At 47.2% G+C, this 18,951-nt stretch overlaps 2 protein-coding genes across 5 annotated transcripts; one reads left to right on the top strand and one right to left on the bottom strand.

The window, feature by feature from the left end:
* The first annotated feature begins 242 nt into the window (after positions 1–242).
* On the top strand, positions 243–10,558 carry otoa (otoancorin). Of its 3 annotated transcripts, XR_003932393.1 has the most exons (31): positions 243–247; positions 493–609; positions 1,406–1,481; positions 1,598–1,659; positions 2,001–2,022; positions 2,318–2,366; positions 2,499–2,640; positions 2,821–2,883; positions 2,988–3,181; positions 3,266–3,399; positions 3,894–4,012; positions 4,146–4,273; positions 4,414–4,522; positions 4,604–4,813; positions 4,965–5,135; positions 5,216–5,347; positions 5,485–5,534; positions 5,738–5,852; positions 5,931–6,049; positions 6,130–6,271; positions 6,409–6,602; positions 6,680–6,770; positions 7,052–7,163; positions 7,257–7,471; positions 7,561–7,710; positions 7,786–7,928; positions 8,057–8,193; positions 8,290–8,387; positions 8,497–8,674; positions 8,850–8,993; positions 9,453–10,558. XR_003932393.1 is itself a non-coding variant. In XM_030102591.1 (30 exons), exons 3-30 carry the CDS (start codon positions 1,424–1,426, stop codon positions 8,930–8,932), a joined length of 3,420 nt encoding a protein of 1,139 aa, XP_029958451.1. In that variant the 5' UTR covers positions 243–247; positions 493–609; positions 1,406–1,423; the 3' UTR covers positions 8,933–9,103. The 3 variants fall into 3 exon arrangements, 2 of the variants coding, with proteins under 2 accessions (XP_029958451.1, XP_029958452.1); XM_030102591.1 differs by lacking the exon at positions 9,453–10,558 and having other exon boundaries at positions 8,850–9,103; XM_030102592.1 differs by lacking the exons at positions 243–247; positions 9,453–10,558 and having other exon boundaries at positions 511–609; positions 1,409–1,481; positions 8,850–9,103.
* On the bottom strand, positions 9,960–18,864 carry znf687a (zinc finger protein 687a). 2 transcript variants are annotated; one of them, XM_030102590.1, is made up of 12 exons: positions 18,815–18,864; positions 16,063–18,064; positions 15,022–15,277; positions 14,570–14,745; positions 14,314–14,498; positions 14,061–14,237; positions 13,818–13,980; positions 13,494–13,709; positions 13,299–13,411; positions 13,036–13,138; positions 12,098–12,604; positions 9,960–11,525 (listed from the first exon to the last, which is right to left on the bottom strand). In XM_030102590.1, the coding sequence occupies exons 2-12, from the start codon at positions 18,025–18,027 to the stop codon at positions 11,517–11,519; spliced, it is 3,870 nt and encodes a 1,289-aa protein (XP_029958450.1). In that variant the 5' UTR covers positions 18,028–18,064; positions 18,815–18,864; the 3' UTR covers positions 9,960–11,516. The 2 variants fall into 2 exon arrangements, with proteins under 2 accessions (XP_029958450.1, XP_029958449.1); XM_030102589.1 differs by having other exon boundaries at positions 9,960–12,604.
* Between the last annotated feature and the right edge of the window lie 87 nt (positions 18,865–18,951).

Genomic DNA, 18,951 nt, shown 5'->3' with positions numbered 1-18,951 from the left:
CAAATGTTTTCCTGAATACTGAGGACATTCAAATGTGTCGAGTCATATCTAGTAGGACGGAAAACAAACGAGTCTCAAGCTTCTGGTTTGTAGTGACATTTCTCTGCTGGTAGATGACATGAGGATATGGGATATGGACCATGTTTGCATAATGTGGTGGTGGGTCATTAGGGGTAGAGTTTGTCAGCTGATGTGGTTTTGATTGTTTGCATTTAATTTAAAACAGTCGGCGCCGTGTGTGCTCATCGTGCCATTAAAACGTCAACACTCACTCCATTATCTCACCTCTGTTCAGGTAATGTCCAGATTGAAAGGGCATCCATTAAGTTGACATCCTATTTGAACTATTTGCCTTGCTCTCAGATTTACCCCCCACGCCCCAAACACACACACACACACACGCATGCACGCACACACACGCACGCACGCACGCACGCAGGCACACACGCACACACTGCTATAAGACGATGCACCTCCTGTTTCTCAGCAGAGGGAAGGTGGACGCCGTCCAGCTCACATCATTCTCACCTTCTGCGTATATTCTCATTCCGCCTACATCCTGTTTTCATTTTCTCTTCAAGCATCAATCCAGGAGAAAAGTCACATCCTGTAAGTAAAAGCTATTCTCTCGCTGGATGGAGAAGTCGTTTGTTTTCTGTGTTATTGCTCATGAACTGTAATTGAACCCTGAGTTCAAATTGTGTTTTGTATGCTTCAGTATGTGACTGTTCTGGTGTCATGTTCCAATAGCCACTGAATAATTCAGTGTTCTGCACAAAAAAAGTTTGATATCACAACTTCTGAGGTTTGGATTTAATAGTTGTCATCACTTATAAGCATTTCTGTTAATATGTGTGTATTAAAGAAATGACAGGACAGCAAACAATTTGAATTCATCGAAAATGTCAAAATACAAAGAGATGGAGAAGTTGTGATTTTCATACTAGATATTGACCTTCTGAAGATCTAAAGCAGGAAGACAGTTGTACATAATGTACATTGTGTCACCTGTTTTTCACTGCATGTCGTCCTCAAAAGTCTACAGAGAATCGCCCGGGTGAAGTAACTCGAGCGGTTACCAGGGCAGGATGATGGCAAATCCTCCGAGGAGGAAGTCACCTCTGTCATGCAGCTGCACACCTGGGGAACGGCTCCCATAACAACCCGAAACCACAGAAAAACACGACTAGAATGACAAACCCAGAGCTCTCTGGTCTCCAAATATGTGCTTCAGTACGAAACAATCAAACTAGTGAGATTTCAGTAAATTTATCAGGACGACAGACTCAAATCTTACACAGTAAAGGTTTTTATATGTCCAAAAAGCAAGCTTTTTTATTATATTCAAATTACAGAGGAATATACAGGATACTCATTTGTGCATTATGTATAAAATTCTGTTCAGCAGACGCAGGTCGTCGCCATGACCCTGAAGGGAGGACCGTGCTTCCTTCTGCTCATCGTTGCCTGTGCAGTCCTGGGTGAGCAAAGAAATTATGCATCTGCAGTCTGACTGTCATCACTTTATACTTTGCTCCTGTGCACACGCCAAACACATGCCTCTCACCATGTGGTACTCACTGTATGATCCACGCAGCTACACCTTCAGACGCAAGGGGAAAAAATAAACTCCAGTACAAGAACGCTGTCCAAAAAATGGTAAGTCAAGAGCCGAGAGCAACTATCGTTTGATTCATGCACTTATTTTCCAAGGATTGCATGTGGTTTTGTTATTATTGCTATTTTGTCGCCCTAGCTGTCACTTTCTGATACTCAGGGTTATGACTGATCAGTTATCAACTATCATCAGTCTTTTTTCAACCAGGAGAAAACTATCTTGCCATCCACTGCTTTTTCTGTTTGCATGCTGATCATATCGACGCTGTTCAGTTCCCTTTACTGTAACGTCTGAGTGAAGTTTCCAGTCACGCTGAGAATATTTGAAATATTCAACGCTTTGCCGTAGATCTCTAACAAAATCATGCTTCTTTAATCATCAGATAATGAAGTGCCGTGAAAAAGGTGAGAACGCTCTCTTTCCTCCTTAGACCGATTTCACCGTATGAAAGAGAACAGAATGTCTGTTTGCAAACTCCACACAGCGATCTTTTGTTTTCTGCACCATTAGACAGATTTAATTCATTAAGCAAACACACAGATCTTTCTGGAGTGTATTAATTTCTCTAAGTGTGTGTGTGTGTGTGGTGTGTACACTGTAATGGACCTCTGTAATATGAGTCGCTGGAAGCAAACATTTACACCAGTCATCTTGTTCTGTCATTGTGCAACTTAAACATTTGGATTGTTGCTGTTACAGATTACGCCAAACCTCAGAAGCCTCTTTTGGAAACCATCTTCAGTGAAAAGTAAATCTGTCATGTGTTTTTTCAAGTCGTCTCGAGCATGAAAGCAGCGAAACCAAGCTGCTCTAAAATATTTTGAACAACATTAAGGGAAAGTAGAAAACCTAAAATCACCGCTCTTCATATTTTTCTTAGCGACATGCCGATCGAGGGCAGAGACGGCGACCAAGCAGAAACTCTCCTCTCCTCTTTTCTTGACGTCTTGAATCCTGAGGGAAAGAAGAAGGCCCCAGCTGGTCGACCGACCCGACCCCCCATGGAGGATCCAAAAAAACCGGTGCAAATACACTCACACACTCACACATAACCACACACGTGTTGCCTATGGTTTGCAATATCTTACATGATAAACTCCCTGCAGAAAGCAGTTTTATCATGATATCTAATCCCAACATGATTTTCAAACTCTAACCAGACTCATTCATTTCTCTTGACCTGCTTTGTTCTCTCTTTTCAGACGAGCAAAGCGTTGAAGTGCCGTCACCTTTCAGCAATGCTCAAGAAAATGAGAAACACCACAGTCAGTACATTTCCGCAAAGATTTTAACAGAAAATAACATGAACCTCAAATAACTCCTCCCTGATAGTCTAAATCTCAATAAATCCTTCTTTTCCCCCGTCCAGGAGGAAACTGCGTGTTACTTGCGTGCCTTTATTTCCCCTGTGGCCTACAAGGCTTGGAATGAAAATTGTAAGGATGAAATCAGCCCAGATGAGTATGACGCTCTACTGTGGGGCGCCGAACCTCTGCTGGAGGAAAGTCCATCTGCCAGGATGAACCTCCCCACCCAGCTGGATGCACAGAAGATGAAACCGACGTGAGAGGCCGAGTCTTGATGCGGCTTTGATTTCCTACCGGCGCTCGGCTGTTTTTTACACTCCCGGCTGCTTTTCTGCTCCAGGTTAAAGACGCTGCTGCGCGTGTACGACTCCATGGCCGACAGCGAAAGGAGCTTTGTGGCAAAGTGGGCAAAGGATCAGATAACCCAGAACACTTTCAACTGCACCATGAAGGCTTCGTCTGACCCAAGCTCACGTGAGAAAAGATGATTAAACCACTTTGTGTGGGATGACAGAGTCACAAATACATGCCTCAGAGGCCGTTTTCACCGCCATCTCTTCGCTCCTCTCCAGCAGCCACACCTCTCAAAAGCTTTTGCCCTTTACATCTCCGCCCCGAGCTGGTCACGCTGCCTGCTGGGGGAGATGAATGGAACAATATGCAAATGATGCAAAACCCAAACGCGATTCCCTGATTTGTTTATTTAAACCACAAACATGAGCATCAAGTACAGAAGGTCACACAGCAAGTTCAGCTTTAATGTCTGTGTGGTGAACTATTTTTCATGGAAATCACAAACATGGCGATGATCGACATTTACATCACATGTAAAAGAGGAGCTGTCCGGCAGACAGAAACTTACATAAGCAGCAGTGACCTGATACTGACCTGATTACCGCCTCCGGTTCTTCGCTTCGTTTAGCGTGAACGTGCATCGTGAAGATCGTAACACCCAAATTATATCACAGGAAAGAAGAAACTGTGCAAGGCGCCGCAGAAGCAGCTGAGCCTCGAGGTGTTGACCGTGATGGGAGCCTTCATGTCCCACATGAGCACAGAGGACATCAGCTCATCTCGCAAAGAAAAGGTGACTGGATATGCATTACTGGGAAAAAGGGAAGATGTAACCAAAAATAGAATAAAACAAAATAAAAAACGATCACATAATTAAGTTTTTTTATTTGATCTCATTGGGTTTCTTTCACTTCTTCTTCTTTCAGATGTGTGATTTTTTCCGGTCGGGACTCTTAGGCATCATAAAGGGAGCAACACCCACCAAGTGCAAATGGTTCCTCAAGAGATACCGAGCCTGCTTCAGCGAGAAGGAGTTTCTGGAGCATCTGGATAAGTGTGTATTCCTCAAAGAATAATGCAGTAAATATTTATGTAGCAGGAAATGAGTTGTTTCAGTAGTTCTCTTCACCTGGATTGACCGGACACTAATAAAGGTTGAAATAATGAAGCTGTGGTTGGTTCTGCCCTCTGCAGGCTCGGTCCGCTGACCTGCTGTCTCAGTGAGCTTCCAGATTTGCCTCCAGATGTCAGCAGAAAAGTTCTCTCTCAGCTTGAACGCTGCGACGGCTCCATGACCAAAAACGTAACTTTTCACCGACTCACACTTCCACCAGATTTCACCCCCGGGTTTCATTCATGTGTGTGTTTCTCCTCTCTACTACAGCTGAGGAAGCGCCTGGTCAAGCTCTACATGCTGTCAAACTCGAAAAATGCTCAAGCACTGCAGAACCTGGGCAAGAACGCAAAGTTTCTGGAAGCCAAACAATTCCTGGAGCTCAATTCCGACACTCTCAAAGAGATTGTGAAAAACCAGAGAGTCCAGTGGACAGAAAACCAGCAATGCATGCTGGTCAAAAAACAGCTGGGGGAGAAGGTGAGCTGGCTGTTTTGTTATAGTTTTTTTTTTTTTTTTATCTAAAGAAAGATTGATTGATTGAACTAGTTTATCTTGAGACTGGACCACACGCAGTCTTCAGCAGAAATCATAAATGTTCACTCTTATGTTTCACTCTGCTTCCTTAAAGTGTGATGAGATGTCAAACATGGAGCTGAAAGATGTTCAGTCGCTTGCAAAAGCTCTGCCGGTCTGCATCCTGAAGCGCTTGAAAGTTGAGAAGATCCTGAAGGACTCAGAAGTCCTGAAGAACATCAGCGGGACAATGAGACGGGGTCAGCTGAAGGCCATGCTGCAGAAGGTGAGTCGGAGGAGCCACAGGTGAACAGATCATCAGGATCTGTTGGACAGGTATATTCCAACCAAACTGTTTCCCTGCAGTTACCGCCGGATGTGCTGAAGAACATGATGATGCCTCGGCGTTTGGCCTGCGCCGTGTCCCTCAGCAGTCTGAAGAAGGCAAACATCACCTCTCTGGAACTGGCGGAGAACAGAACCTGGTGCCGGTCACAGGTAGCGTCCCTGAGCGTTGCCTCTACGCCAGCAGTGCTGGATTATGACCTCTGACCTGATGGTTTACTGTTAAAACTGGACATCTTGGCCCATCATGCTTAAAAATCTGTGTTTTTTTTGTTTTTTTTTTAACTCAGGCAGCTTATCTGGCAAAGATGATTAAGAATGAAAAGCAAGTCAATTTCAGGTAAGATAAACAGAAAGTCCTGTCATGAGGAAAATGGAGCACCTCAGAAAAATACTAGATCACAACACAAGAACAAGAATAAACCTTTGAAGGAACATTTTAGATGTACAGTCTGTACAATTGTGTGTATTGTGCGCTGTTTAACTTGCTGAAATGTTCCTCCCTAACGTGTGTTATTGCTCTCATTGGACACACTCGGGCAGGAAGCTGCGCTCCATCCTTGGAGGATTCTCCTGTGAGATGATTGAGAAGGCTGAAGACATAAAGGAGCTGGCTCAGGCCATGGCCGAGGCTCCACAGTGGCTCTCCAAAACACAGGTGGAGGGTTTTTTTAAATGATCACACAAAGCGTGCGTGTGATAAATGAAACTGACTCAATACTAAATGCGTTTCCAGGTCAGATGTGCCGCCCGAAAGCTGTTTGCCACTCTCGAGAATAAGGGAAAAGATTATTTTAAGAACATCACTGAAGAGGAGCTCAATGATATTCCCACCGAATTCCTTCTTCACCTGCCGTAAGCAGACTGGATATGTGTCGTCTGGCTTCTCGAAGCGTCTTTTCCTCAGTGTGTGTGTTTCCCTCTGGTGTGTCCAGGCCTCCAGACGTGAGGGATTTGCCTGACTGGGTGTGCCCCACGTTCCTGGAAAAGCTGGAAAAGGCCAGCCTGAGCCTGTTACCTCTGCGTTCCTGGACCCGCCCGGCGCTGATCAACAGGGCTCTGCGCTGCATGGCTGATGTACACACACACACACACACACACACAAATCTAGATTTGAATTTTGTTTGCAGTTTTTTTCTACTTCCAATCAGTCCATCATACATGCCTTCAGCTGCATTTCTCCATGGAAGATCGTGTTGACCGTGTGCTTTCAGGAGTCGGATTTGTCTGTTCTGACCATTCCCGACATCTCCACCCTCGGGCCGCTGATATGCGACTTTCCGCCCGCCAAACTGGCCCTCTTGGCCCCTGACGTCCTCAGAGCCACTCTCCAGACGATGGCCGACTGCGAGCACATCCCCAAACGCCACCTGGAAGCGCTGATTTGGCTGGTCAAGCAGACCTTTGGGTAAAACGTTTACCTTATTATTCCAGAGAATTTACAGGGTGAGAGCGGCAGCAGTGACTCTATTCAATCGCTTTCAGAGATCCGTCAAACTGGACTCCTGACATAATCGAGTTGATAGGCTCTATTTTACTGCTGGACATCGACTCCGTATCTGCGCTGCCTAAAAAAGTGTGTATTTATTTTTCCCGCATTTCACATCATCATCAATAACTTTTTTTTTTTTTTTAATCATTTGTTTTCACTTTTTTTTTTTTTTTTTTTACAACAATACTCTGGGAACATTTGAACGCTGTTTGCTGACAACAGCAATGAGCTGATTTGGATAAAAATGTCAAACAACTGTGATAAATGTATTCAGAGTTTCTCATTCTGTAGCTGAAAGACTTGATTCTCACTGATGTGCTTCCATTCGTTAAAAAGCATCATTCTCTTGTGTTTTTCCACGTCAGCCCTTGTTGAAGGATACTTTATATTTCCTGATGTCAAAGAGGCGTCAGGTTTCAAACGCTCTGAGGAAGAAATGGTTCGAACTGGCCACTGAAGCCTCGTCGGAGACGACAGGTAGAAAAAGAGCCTGTGAGGGAGAAATATTCTGTTTCTGCTTCAAACTCTGTCGGATTATATTCCCTGTTCCCTCCTCCTTTCACCTCTCAGCCGATTCCGACAGCGCTGAGTCAAACGGTCAGAAGGTCCCCATTAAACCCACTGAGCGGCTGATCGAAGAGGTGGAAATGAGCACCTGCTACTGGAGCCCCTCGCAGCTGGAAGCCATCTCAAAGGAAACCTTCCAGAACACCGTGGAGACGCTCGGCACCTGTTCTAGCTACAGCGCCGAGCAGCTGGAAGTGCTTCGTAGAAAAGCAGTCGAGGTAGAGCGAAGGCCGTGAAGGCAGCGCCAGGAAACATTCAGGCGTCGAAACATCTCCATTATGCTTATAAATAATCTCTGTGTTTGCAGGCGTTTGGCTCAGTGAAACAAATGGCCGGGTGTCAGCTTATGAAGCTGGGATGTATCACCCAGGGCTTCTCTGAAGCCGATCTGGAGATGCTCCCCTTCTCCATCGACTCTCTGGAGGAAATCTCCAAATGCGCCTGGACTGAATCACAGGTGAAGTGTGTCTGCGTCGGGGCGCGCTCGCCTCAGCAGAGCAACAAACCACCATTCTAACCTCTTCCTCCACAGATGAAGTCGGTGTGGAGGGGCGTCGCTCAGCGGAACAACCTGAAAGCGCCGGACCTGGGCCCTGCGGAGATGGTGGCCCTGAACCGCTTCATATGTGGTCTGAACAGCAGCGAGATCCAGCAGCTCAGCAAGGAGGCCTTCAAGTTGGTGCAAATTTCACGAGTCACTGTTCTTTTTTTCTCTTCAGGTCTTTTGTTCGCCCTTTATTAAATAATCCTGCGTGTCAGATCAGAGTCAGATATTTTTCCTGTGGTGTGTGTGTCCCTCCCAGAGACGCCGTGGGCTCCATGAACGGCCTCAACTGTGCCCCAAAGATCATGCAGCGCATCAAAAGAGTTGCCGTGGCTGCATTTGGAGCCCCCAGCAGCTGGGACGACTCAGAAACCAATGAGCTGAGCAACATCGTCCGTGAGTGTATTTCCTCTATGAAGTAAACTGGACCAGCTGTGAAACATCAAACTGCTCCCATCATCGCACGGCCGTCTGTCCGTCCGTCTCCCACAGCTATGCTGGACGGGTCTGAGCTGGCTTCTCTGGTTTCTTCTGCCTTCTCCTTCATCGACGAGACAGTGATCCCACGAATTCCCCCGGGCAGCTTGAAAGTCAGTAACTTTTTCTGATTCCCTCCATTGTTCTCCAGCAGTGATCCAGAGTCAAACAACTACAGCCAGTTAGTTCTACTGTATCATTTGTCTTTGATTTTCCCTTCAGGCGCTCTCTGAGGATCAGCTAAAGTCTTTTGGGCCTGACAACGCTGAAGTGGTCACCAGCGCTCAGCTGGGGGAGCTGAGCGTCGCTCAGCGCGCCGCCCTGGACGCGGCCGCCACCGGATCCCACAGCGCGTCACAAACCCCCGAGAACTCCAGTCAGGTCTCAGGTGAAAAGTCAGGTGAGATGAAACACAGTAATCCCAACTCTAATTAGATGAGAAACTCCTGGAATCACTTCATTTGAAGGGGTTATCCATTATTTATCATTATCTTAAGACCAGCCAGGTTCATTTGAAGGCTTCTCACAATGAAACCTCCTCGTTGTGTCTCCCCGTCACTGACCCGTGTGTTCAGGAGCTCCGTCTCTGGATGTGGAGGGGGTCTTGGCCCTGACGAAGCCCTTCCTGTTCCTCTGCATGGGCTTCCTGCTTCTCTAAATACACCATCATCAAATCCACCTGCAGGAGCTTTCGTCGTCTGAAAAGTTATCATAAAGCACTTTAAAGCAACACTAAGGAACTTTCGGTTTTCGTTGATTTTGGCGGCGCCAGTGGACAAAAGCGGTAGTGTTTTGCCTGAAAGAAAACTACAGTTCCCATGAGGACTAGCGCGCGGTGTCGTAAAATGCTGCTCCCGGTGGCATGCTGTCGGACTGAACTCGCCTTCATTTGTTTCCAGTGGCTGTGTGAAGGACGGACAGCGACGAGGTAATGAATCTAATGGTGGCTAAACAATGTTATATCATGATATGACGCATGCCGTAAAGCAGTCCGCACATTTGTAGTTTTTTAGTGTCTAGGGTTCCTACCACCCTCCTCACAGCTGCTCAGTCCAAGTGAAAGCAATACTGACGCCCTCAGCCTGTGACAGAGGGGTCATTCAACTAGTTTTAAGTTGATGTATCATCACAAAAGATATTAAAATGTTTTATTAAGGTTGAAAAGTTCCTTAGTGTCGCTTTAAAATAGACACAATACCTGCAAACGAATTAATGCTAAAAAAAAAAAAAAAAACATGAAATGATCGTCGGCATCTTATGTTTGATTGATGGAGTGCAGCTGCAGGACAAATCATAATCAGACGCTCCAGTAAGACGTGTCAAAGTTTAGACCTGCTTCAAGATTTCCGTTAGACGTATACAATGTGTACAAGTGTATTTTAGTGGCACACAGATGACTGTGTAACGATCTGATGCTATCTGAATGGGTTTGTGGTGTAGAAAACATTTGCTATGCACTGATGCAGGAGGAGAATATATATTTGATTCAATAAAGAGTAATATATTACAAGTTACTGTGGAAATGTTGGATGTGGAAACTGAAGTGTTTCGCATTGCTACAGCTGAGGAGCATTCAGTCGGATCAATAATGACATTAGGATCAATCATTTTCAAACTTTCAGCTCCTGTTTACCTGATTAATGCTGAACCAACCCGACCTCAATATTAGGACACTGTCAAACAGTACAAACCTTCACAAACCTTTTTATTTTCAGCAGTGAATAAACAACAAAAAGCCCAGAAATGAACAAAAGTACGGATGCTTTACTAGCAGTAAATTAAAAAGCGAGGTTTAGAAAAACATGTTTGCATACCAAAAGTTTTATTTATTTTCAGCTCTTTTAGAGTAAACAAACACAGTATGATTCACTAACAAATGGATTTCAGAGTCTGATCACAATAAATAATATACATGAGCGCTTGTGGCAAACCATTTCCAACAACACAGAATCCACGTTTAAACCGTGAAGTCCTCATTCTGTCACCAGGCTCTGGTTCATGCTCATAGGAAAGCTGACGTGGATCATTGATGGAAGTTAACCGAGTTGTGCGACTAAATGAACGCTAACCAGACGCTGCAAGTTCAAGTTGGGAATCAATCCGATTCCTGTAACCTGCTGTGAAAAAGAGCTGGCAATGATTCACAGGTATGCTTGAGGAAAGTGGATAATCGTGTTTTACAGTACTGCAACGATTCTCAAGAAAACACGGAAACAAACAGTCAGCAGGACAAAAAACAAAAAACAAAAAAAAAAAACGCCTGAAGCCAGACGAGGTTTCTGGAGCTGCGTATCAGCCTTCATGGAACAGACGTCACAATCGCAGCGGGATGACAACATCACAGCGGTGATACGGTGAAGACGACGACTGTCGACACGTCAAAGAACCTCCCAGACACAAACTGAGCATAAAATGGAGGAATGAGTCCTTCTATAATCCTGAGGAAGGAGGGAGCTTCTCTTAACAGCAGTAATACAGAGGAAGCTGGACCTTTTCTCTGAGACAGCCACAGGAAAACATGTCGATTACACACGTTACATAAAACAAAGGTGACCGATGTTATGACTCTGAAAGTTTGTGAACTGATTGCTGATTGTAACAAATATTTTCCACCTTTTGGATTCACGTTTGCTTTCTCTGGAGCAACTTTTGAGACAAATGTTTTTCGTCTTCCAACGGTATTTACACACATGCATATACATGTTTTTTTTCAATTTACTGATTGATTTTTAAACACCTTCAAAGAAATTACATAAAGATTAGTTCTCTGTACTGACAAGGTTAGTGGAGTCATCATATAACACAGAAGCAAAAACAATTTCTAATTACTTAATTGTGAATTAATGCCATTTTTTTCATGTTCTTTCAATGTGTGTGTGATTTTGATGTTTTCTTTAAAGCGTCACAGTTCAGGAGGAAAACTATACAATAAAGAAATTGTAACTTTCACCAGACTGCAGACGACTGGAACACTGCTGAAAACCAGCGTTTATGCTCTCCAGAGGTTAGGAAGGCCATATTATTCCAGCATTGTTACTCAATGAGTACAAACTGATGCTTAACAGATCAACAGATTTGTGTGTGCATGACAAAATTTGTGCTCGTAATACAATCTGTGTTGATGTGCGTCAGGAAAATTGTGCTCAGTGACAAAGACTTGTCTGAAATGCCGGGTTTTGTTTGCTCTGTTTATTAAGCTTCAATGTGCGGTGAAGGCGGTACAGATGGAGACGCAGCGCAGGTCAAAGAGCCTGCAGGGTGACAAGAGCGAGCCATTAATGAGAGCAAACACAACAAACAAATGGAAAGCTGTGGCGGAAAAAAAACGGTACAATCGGCTGAATATTCAGGGAGCTGAGGTACGGGTGGTCAGGGAGACGTTTACCGGTCCTCACAGGCACACACAAATCTCATTAACCACGCATCAACACACCCGCGCTGCTATAAGAGCCCCATAAGAAGCCTCCGAAGCATCCGCCGGCAGTGAAGTAGTTCTAATCTCCTCTCTCGGTGCTTTTAGCGAAGATAAAAACGCAGCGTTAGATCCTGAGTGTCCGAGGTGAAAGGCTCATGTTGACTGGTGAGAATCGTATCTAACTATGTTACAATGCATTCCGAGAGCAACGATCTTTGGATAAATCAGTGCAGAACTCACGCTTCAGAGAAAACGAGCAGGACTGAAAAAGGCAACTGGGGGACTTTTCTTTCCGTCTGCTTCATCTTAGGTATTTTTCCCTGCATTCCTGGCGTTGATGAAAGCCATACCGTGCGTTCTGAAGTGTGTGTTGAGATCAGAGGCCTTCTCGAAGTGTTTCCCACACACCTTGCAGCCCAGGGCGCCGTCCTCCTCGCTCCCCAGACCGGCGGCCGGCTGGCTGAAGGGGGACGCCGGCGCAGATCCGTTCACAGAACTCTTGTCTTTGTGGTTCCTGCTGCTCCCCGGTGAGCGCGCGCCGGCGGCGTGCTGGCCGTCAGCCATGACCCCCTTCACTTTGTGGGTGATGAAACGGTGGCGCGACAGGGAGGAGGACGACGCGAAGCAGGCTCCGCACTGCAGGCACTGCAGGGCGGCGCCCTCCGCCCCGCTGTGCTGGCCGATGTGCTCCAGGAAGGCCGCCTGCTCCTCCGTGGTGAAGCCGCAGGGAGCGCAGCGGAAGCCCGAGTCGTGAGGAGGCTGGGGAGCCACGGACTGGGAGGGGGCGGAGGAGCGCGACTTCTTCGCCGAAGAATCCTCGTCCGGCTTCTTCTTCACGGCTTCTCTCGGCCTCTTGCTGCAAATCCCGGCACTGCCGTCCTGCTCCGCAGAGGCCTCCGCCTCTTCTTTGACTCCCTGTCAGCAACAAAGCATAAAGACGACACACACTCAACTACCAGAGAGTGAAGGACCACAACACCGGTCCTGCTGCCCGTCAGAGTCACTGCTGCTATGGCGGATGGTGGCGAAAATGGAAATGCAGCACAGCACACCGACTAAGACGCTGTTATTACTGCATTATAATGTTCACTGATGGAGGTGTGTCTTCCAGGTCAGTGGTGAAGGATATCTGTGTCTGCATGACACAGTGGAGCAGCTAATAAACGTATAAGACTGATCGACGCTTGGTATACAGGAGCTTTAAAACAACCACCTTCTAAAGATGTTATGACAAAGTGATCTATGTTAGCAAGAAGAGAACAACACAAACCCAGCACTCCTGAAACAGAGACGCTTCTCCGGTTAAAACACAACTTTGGAGCTTTTATCCTGAGGAAGAAGCTCACCTGCGCTGCGTCCTGGCCCACAGCATCCACAGTGTGTCTCAGCAGAACGTGTCTGTCCAGCATCGCTCTGCTGCTGAACGTTTTCTTATCATCCGTACAAAACCTAAACACGCATACATTTTTATGTGACTGAAGTAAACAGAAAATCACAACCACAGTAACTCCAAGATGCAGTTGTCTGAATTTATATCAAATCTTTGGAAAACCTCCAGAATCCTGGAGATATAAAGGAATGGCGGAGCGAGCAGATGGAAAATACTCACTGACAGCGGAAACCCCGACTTATGACCGTGTGCTTATCTCTCATGTGACGCATCATGTTGGAGTTGTTGGAGAAGGAGCTTCCGCATTTGTTGCAGGGATATTTCTTCAAAATCTGAACAACATAAAAACACACATGCTCGTTTGAAAGTTCACTTTTCAATGTAGTTTTCAAACACATCTCAGTGCTTTCAAACCTGGTCGTGTTTTTCCCGCATGTGGGAGATATAGTCTTCTCTGGCTCGATAGCGCGTGCGGCAGGACTGACACGTCCACCCGGACGGCGCAGCCACCTTCACCGACTTCACGTTCTCTTGGCTCTCTTCATTCATGGATTCCTCGTCAGAGCTCTCAAGCTTCACCGCAGACCGCGGTGGAGGCGACGGCAGCTTTGGAGCGGCAGTCCTGTGAGTCTGACGAGAAACCAGAGCAAAGTGGTGAAACGCCGATACAAATACGTACAGACCTGACTTCTTGGACTTTAATTGAGCTGCCTCGGAGAATAAACAGGAAAAACGTACCTTGGAATGGTCCAGCAGGGAACTCCTCTGAGAGAACAGCTTGGTGCAGTCGGGACATTTGAAGACGTGCACCTTCTGATTGACCAGGTGAGAGTCAAAGTGCACGTGCAGCAGAGGCTTGTGTGTGAAAACCGTGTCGCACATGACACATTTATAGATCAACCTGTGGACGGAGGACGGGGACAGAAGGGTCAGGAAGCACCGAGCTGCAGTTTGAAAGAGCTCATTACCATGGATACACACAAGGTCTGCTTGTCGGTGAGCTGTGGATGCTGGGCGTTGATGTGATTCTGCGTGCTGGGGGCAGATTTGAACGCCATGGGGCAGCTGGGGCACTTGTGGAACAGGTCGCAATGCGCCTGCTGGATGTGAGCCTTCACAGAGTTCAGCCCTCCGAACACCACCAGGCAGCTGGAGCATCTGGAGGAAGACGCCACGACTCGGTGAATGAAAACCGCTGCTTTGGATCGCACAGCCACGCTGGAAGACGCCCCACCTGTAGCCGATGCGTCGGGAGAAGTGCAGACAGTCTTCCGACAGATGCGTCTGGAACACTGACTGTTTGAAGGTGTCGCCGCACTCCGGGCAGACGTGTGGCGCGCTGGCCTGGTGGATGCGCTGATGGGCTGCCGCGCTGCAGTTGTTGGGCAGCAGCATGGGAGGATAACACTCTGAACATGACTGGAAGAGAAGCGGGAATTCAGTCTGGGTTTGTTCGGTGATTCTGCGTGTCGGGACGGAAGACGACTCACGTTGCTGTGTGCTAATTTGATTTCTTGGAAATGCTCCGCCACCTCTTCCTTGCTGCTGAACTGAAGCTGACACTCGGAGCATCTGTTCTTGTTGGACTGCACGGCCTCTGCTTTCTTGCTTGGCACCGCTTGATGTGCCGGGCCTGCTGGTTTTGCGTTGTTCTGGCCTGCGGGCTCTGAAAATATTTCAAAAAAAATTGAGAAGAGAAAAAAGTAAAAAGCACAAAAGTAAATATGACGCACCACCATCACTTTCAGTTTTTCCAACAGTTAACCATCACCTCACGGCCAACATGCTGTATGTTGAAATTTCGGACTTTCTGTGTGTAGTTTACATTTTTTTGCAACGTGTGCATGGGTTTTCTCCTGATGCTATAGTTCCCTCCTACAGTATAAAAATCCCTCAACAAAATATGAAATAAAAACCCTCCAACAAAGCGCCGCTGCCTCACCGGCTGCTGCTGGCTCCGGCTGGCTGATCATCTGCTCCACAGGGACGGGCTTCATGACCAGATGCGAGCACTGCATGATCAGCCCTTTCTCCTTGTGTTCCCTGGCATGCAGGAGCAGGCTGCACTTGTTGAAAAAGGCCAGCCGTTTGGTGCAGTGATTGCAGGTCACCTCGATTCTCAACGAGCGCCGGTCGTAGTGCTGAGTCAAACTGCGTTCCAAGGCGAAGGCGTCGCCGCACTCCAAACAGCGGTAGCCCTGCAGGGGATGGAACCCATCAGTGTGCTTCAAGGCTATTCGACAACTGGAATGAACCATTTTAGCACTTAACTAACCATGAGTTACAGTGAGGAGCGTAAGTATTTACACCCCCTGCGATTTTGCAAGTTCTCCCACTTAGAAAATAGGTAGAGGTTTGAAATGTTCATCATAGATGCATAAACGCAAATCCGGAAATCACATTGTATGATTTTTTTTTTTTTTTTTTTAATGTTACAGGGGTTCATAAGTATTTCGCACCCATGAGAATCAGCAATAATGATGACTCTCAAAGATTTGTCAGCCTGAGGAATCAGCCCAGAACTACATGGCAGGAGTAGTAGAACATCATGCTTTGGGGCTGCTTTTCGGCAGAGGGGACAGGACGACTGTAGTGTATTAAGCAGAGGAGGGATGGGGCCATGTATCGTCAGATTTTGAGCAACAACCTCCTTCCCTCAGTCAGAGCATTGGAGACGAGTCGTGGCTGCGTAAGAAGCATAGCAAGGTTCTGGAGTGGCCTAGCCAGTCTCCAGACCTAAATCCAATAGAAAATCTTTGGAGGGAGCTGAAACTTGGTGTTGCTCAGCGACAGCCCCGAAACCTGACAGATGTGATTTAAGGATTTTTTTTTTTTTGATTGTCTCTAACAGTGGAAATGCATCTATGACGAACATTTCAGACCTCTCTCTAGTTTCTAAGTGGGAGAACTTGTAAAATTGCAGCGGGTGTGAATACTGTTGCTCCTCACTGTGTGTCAGTGTGACGGGCAGTGAGCAGTTTACCTGTGCAGGGAGAGGAAGGTCCCACTCGGCTGGGAGAGGGATGCTCAGGTCGGGTTTGTAACTGGGCAGCAGATTCTTGTTGTTGAGGATTTTGTTGAAAGCTTCGACCAGGTTGGTTTGACTCTTGGATATGATCGCCCCAGTGTTGTTGACTATGGAGGCCGGCCTGCTGTTGGTCTGCGGGGGGAGCAGGGGTAAAGGCGCAGGCAGGGAAATCCCACTGTTGAGAGTTTTCTGCCCCAGGTTGCGCAGGCTAATGGCACCTGAGGTCACTCTGCTGGAGGAGACGGAGGGCAGGGAGACGGTTTTGGTGATGCTCACTGCTGTTGGGGAAACCTTTGGTTTTCTCTTCACAGATTTTCTCTCCTTGACGGCGTTGGCACCTTGAAGTGTTGCAGCACAGGCGTCCTGGAGCAAAGCCACTGCAGGCAACTGAGACTGCTGGAGCAACTGCTTTTTGGATCTCGTGTTCTGACTTCTCGGTGAACGTTTTGAACCATCCACACTTTTGGAAGTGGCCCTTCCACCTCTCTTAGGTGCAACGCCGGTCCTCGAGTTGCTGCTTGTAGGCACTTTAATTGTCACTTTGATTGGGCGCACGGGCGTCGAACCTGTGTCACTAACGTCAGCAGACGGAGCGTCTTCCGAGTCGGCATCACAATTCGGCTCATTTAAAATTTCTCCATCTCCAGACACCTTTTCATTCAATTCGATGCCACTTGGATGACCTTCCTGGCTGGTTTCCATCGGCTCCTCTTGTTGACTGAGTTCCTTGTAGTTCACAGTTAGCCCTGGCGTTTGGCCCGAGTCAGAGCCGTTGCTTCTACTGGTGGCGAGGAGACCTGTCTCATAGGGCGGGGGGCTCTCTGGGGAGTCCCTCTCTTCTATTATACGGTCTGGGTATTCATCCTCCTGGACCAGAGCAGCATTTGTACTGACAGTAGGGAGCTGCTCTGGGGAGCAGAGTGTCTCACAAGCTGAAGGGAGAGCGTTACTGAGGACTGGTCCTCCATCTTCTTGACGGTTGCTTTCAGGGTTTGTCGGGGCCATTGAAAACGTAAGTTTAGGAAGAGGAGGAGGAGAAACGTGACTAGCAGTGGTTGAAGGAGACCCAAGAAGGTCAGAGTGTAATTTATCTCTGCGTTTGAGTATAGGTGGTGAGGATTCAGGGCTTTCCTGGATCACCAGCGGACCTTCTATATCTGGCTCTGAGTCTTCATCTGTGAGCAGTTGTTCGCTAATTTCTGTGTTTCTGTTCTGTGGAAGAGGAGAGGATGATGGATTGTTCTGCAGATGACCTTCATCTTTAAGAGGAGAGGAGACATGAGGAGAATTGTGGGAGCCGACAGGCAGTGGGGAGGAAGGAGGTGATGAGGTGGGCCCGGCAGCGGTAGGCGGCTCAGGGTAGAGGAGGGGCCTGAAACTGTTCATGACATCTGATGTGTGTTGGATGGACCCGGGTTCAGTGACTGTTTGACTCTCGTCTCGTTTATCATCTAGCAATGGCCTCAAAGGCAAAGCCCTGGACCAGGACTCTGTTCTGGCCTGCTGCTGATGACTGGTGACAGGTTCCTCGAAACCATTGGAAAGCTGTGGCTCCAATCCAGCAGCAGAAGCCAGTTTGGGAGTAAGCTGTGAGGTGAGGTCATCCAACTTGACCCCGACCTGAGAGACTAAGGCACCGCTCGCAGGATTGTCTGCTTTATCCCTGACAGATTTGTCCTCCTCATCAACAGACTCCGATCGCACCGTGTTCTTCACAATCACGCTGACAACAGGCGGTTCGCTGTGCGGGGCAGCGGGGGGGAAGCAGGGTGGAGAGCCACTCCGTCTGTGGCCAACATTAGTCCCTAATTGATCCCGTTCCTCCTCTGGGCTGGACTGAATGGCTTCTTTGGCATCAATGTCGGGAATGTCAAACGCTGCCAGCAGGTCATCAAAGTCGGGGGTCTTCATGTCCCCCATGGCCAGTGCGGGGCTGCACACATATACAGGCAATGGACTGCGGATGAGAAAGGATCAGGTCATTATCGAGGGCATCAAATAGGAAAAAGTGTCACATCATGCATCGTCAACATGTAAATAAATCAGCATGTCACTGATTTATTTCTGCTGTTGTGACAAGTTTGATGAAACAAAGCAGGAATAATCCTGCAGGAGTTATTCTGAGTGACATTTGGCTCATTTTTAAATGAGTGAATTGATAATCAGGACAACTAACAGTTGATGAATGTATGTTGACACTAATATTAACGATCCACTAAAAGGAGTTGGAAAACATGAGCAAATAACCAAATATTATGAGCCCACGTGCAGCCATTGATCGTTGGATACCAAAACCAGTTTACTGACGTGCAGATTAAGGAAAGAGGAAGAAAGATCAAGAGATACTGATTACTCATCAAATGTCCACCAAAATGCTTCATTCCAACACATCTGCGACCCAAAACAGTCTGCATGACCAGGAGGTCTTTATTTGGTATTCTGCTGAATGACAGGCGCGTTCGAGAAGAACTAAGTTTAAAAAGTCTTTGCCGTGAAACTTAATTCACGCTGCAACAGGTGGGCGCTCCTGCTCACGGCTAGCCACGTTAGCATCTAAATGCTAACTGGCCTCGAAAGCCTCGACCGAAAGAAGCCGAAAATTCCAGTCACGTCGGCATGACACCCCCTGCACGTGCACTCCAAACACGCCGTGCTGAATGCACGCCGTGTCGGTGGAACGTGAAGAAACAGTTACTATATGCGTTACCTGCAGCAGTGAAGTTACCGAAGTTGGTTCCTGACTTTACAGTCCGTCGCCGATTGGTGACGTCATTCGACTGTGCGACAGAGAGCCACATGTTTACAGACTGGAACAACTCAAAGCTCCACGGTCCTGTTATAAAC

Source organism: Salarias fasciatus, chromosome 11, assembly GCF_902148845.1.
Source record: "Salarias fasciatus chromosome 11, fSalaFa1.1, whole genome shotgun sequence".
Classification (NCBI taxonomy): Eukaryota; Metazoa; Chordata; class Actinopteri; order Blenniiformes; family Blenniidae; genus Salarias; species Salarias fasciatus.
The sequence above is the reverse complement of the archived record's forward strand: the minus strand, read 5'-3'. Positions and strand labels throughout refer to the sequence as shown.

Bases quoted from the DNA above. Each gene is read 5' to 3' on its own strand.
- znf687a (XM_030102589.1), bottom strand. From the start codon at position 18,027: ATGGGGGACATGAAGACCCCCGACTTTGATGACCTGCTGGCAGCGTTT. The intron at 14,238-14,313 runs GTGGGGCGTCTT...GTCTTCCTCCAG, and splicing joins TCCCGACGCATCGGCTACAG to ATGCTCCAGCTGCCTGGTGG. The intron at 12,605-13,035 runs GTGAGCTTCTTC...TGTTGCTGACAG, and splicing joins TGGGCCAGGACGCAGCGCAG to GGAGTCAAAGAAGAGGCGGA.
- otoa (XM_030102591.1), top strand. From the start codon at position 1,424: ATGACCCTGAAGGGAGGACCGTGCTTCCTTCTGCTCATCGTTGCCTGT. The intron at 4,274-4,413 runs GTGTGTATTCCT...TGCCCTCTGCAG, and splicing joins TTTCTGGAGCATCTGGATAA to GCTCGGTCCGCTGACCTGCT. The intron at 5,535-5,737 runs GTAAGATAAACA...ACACTCGGGCAG, and splicing joins GAAAAGCAAGTCAATTTCAG to GAAGCTGCGCTCCATCCTTG.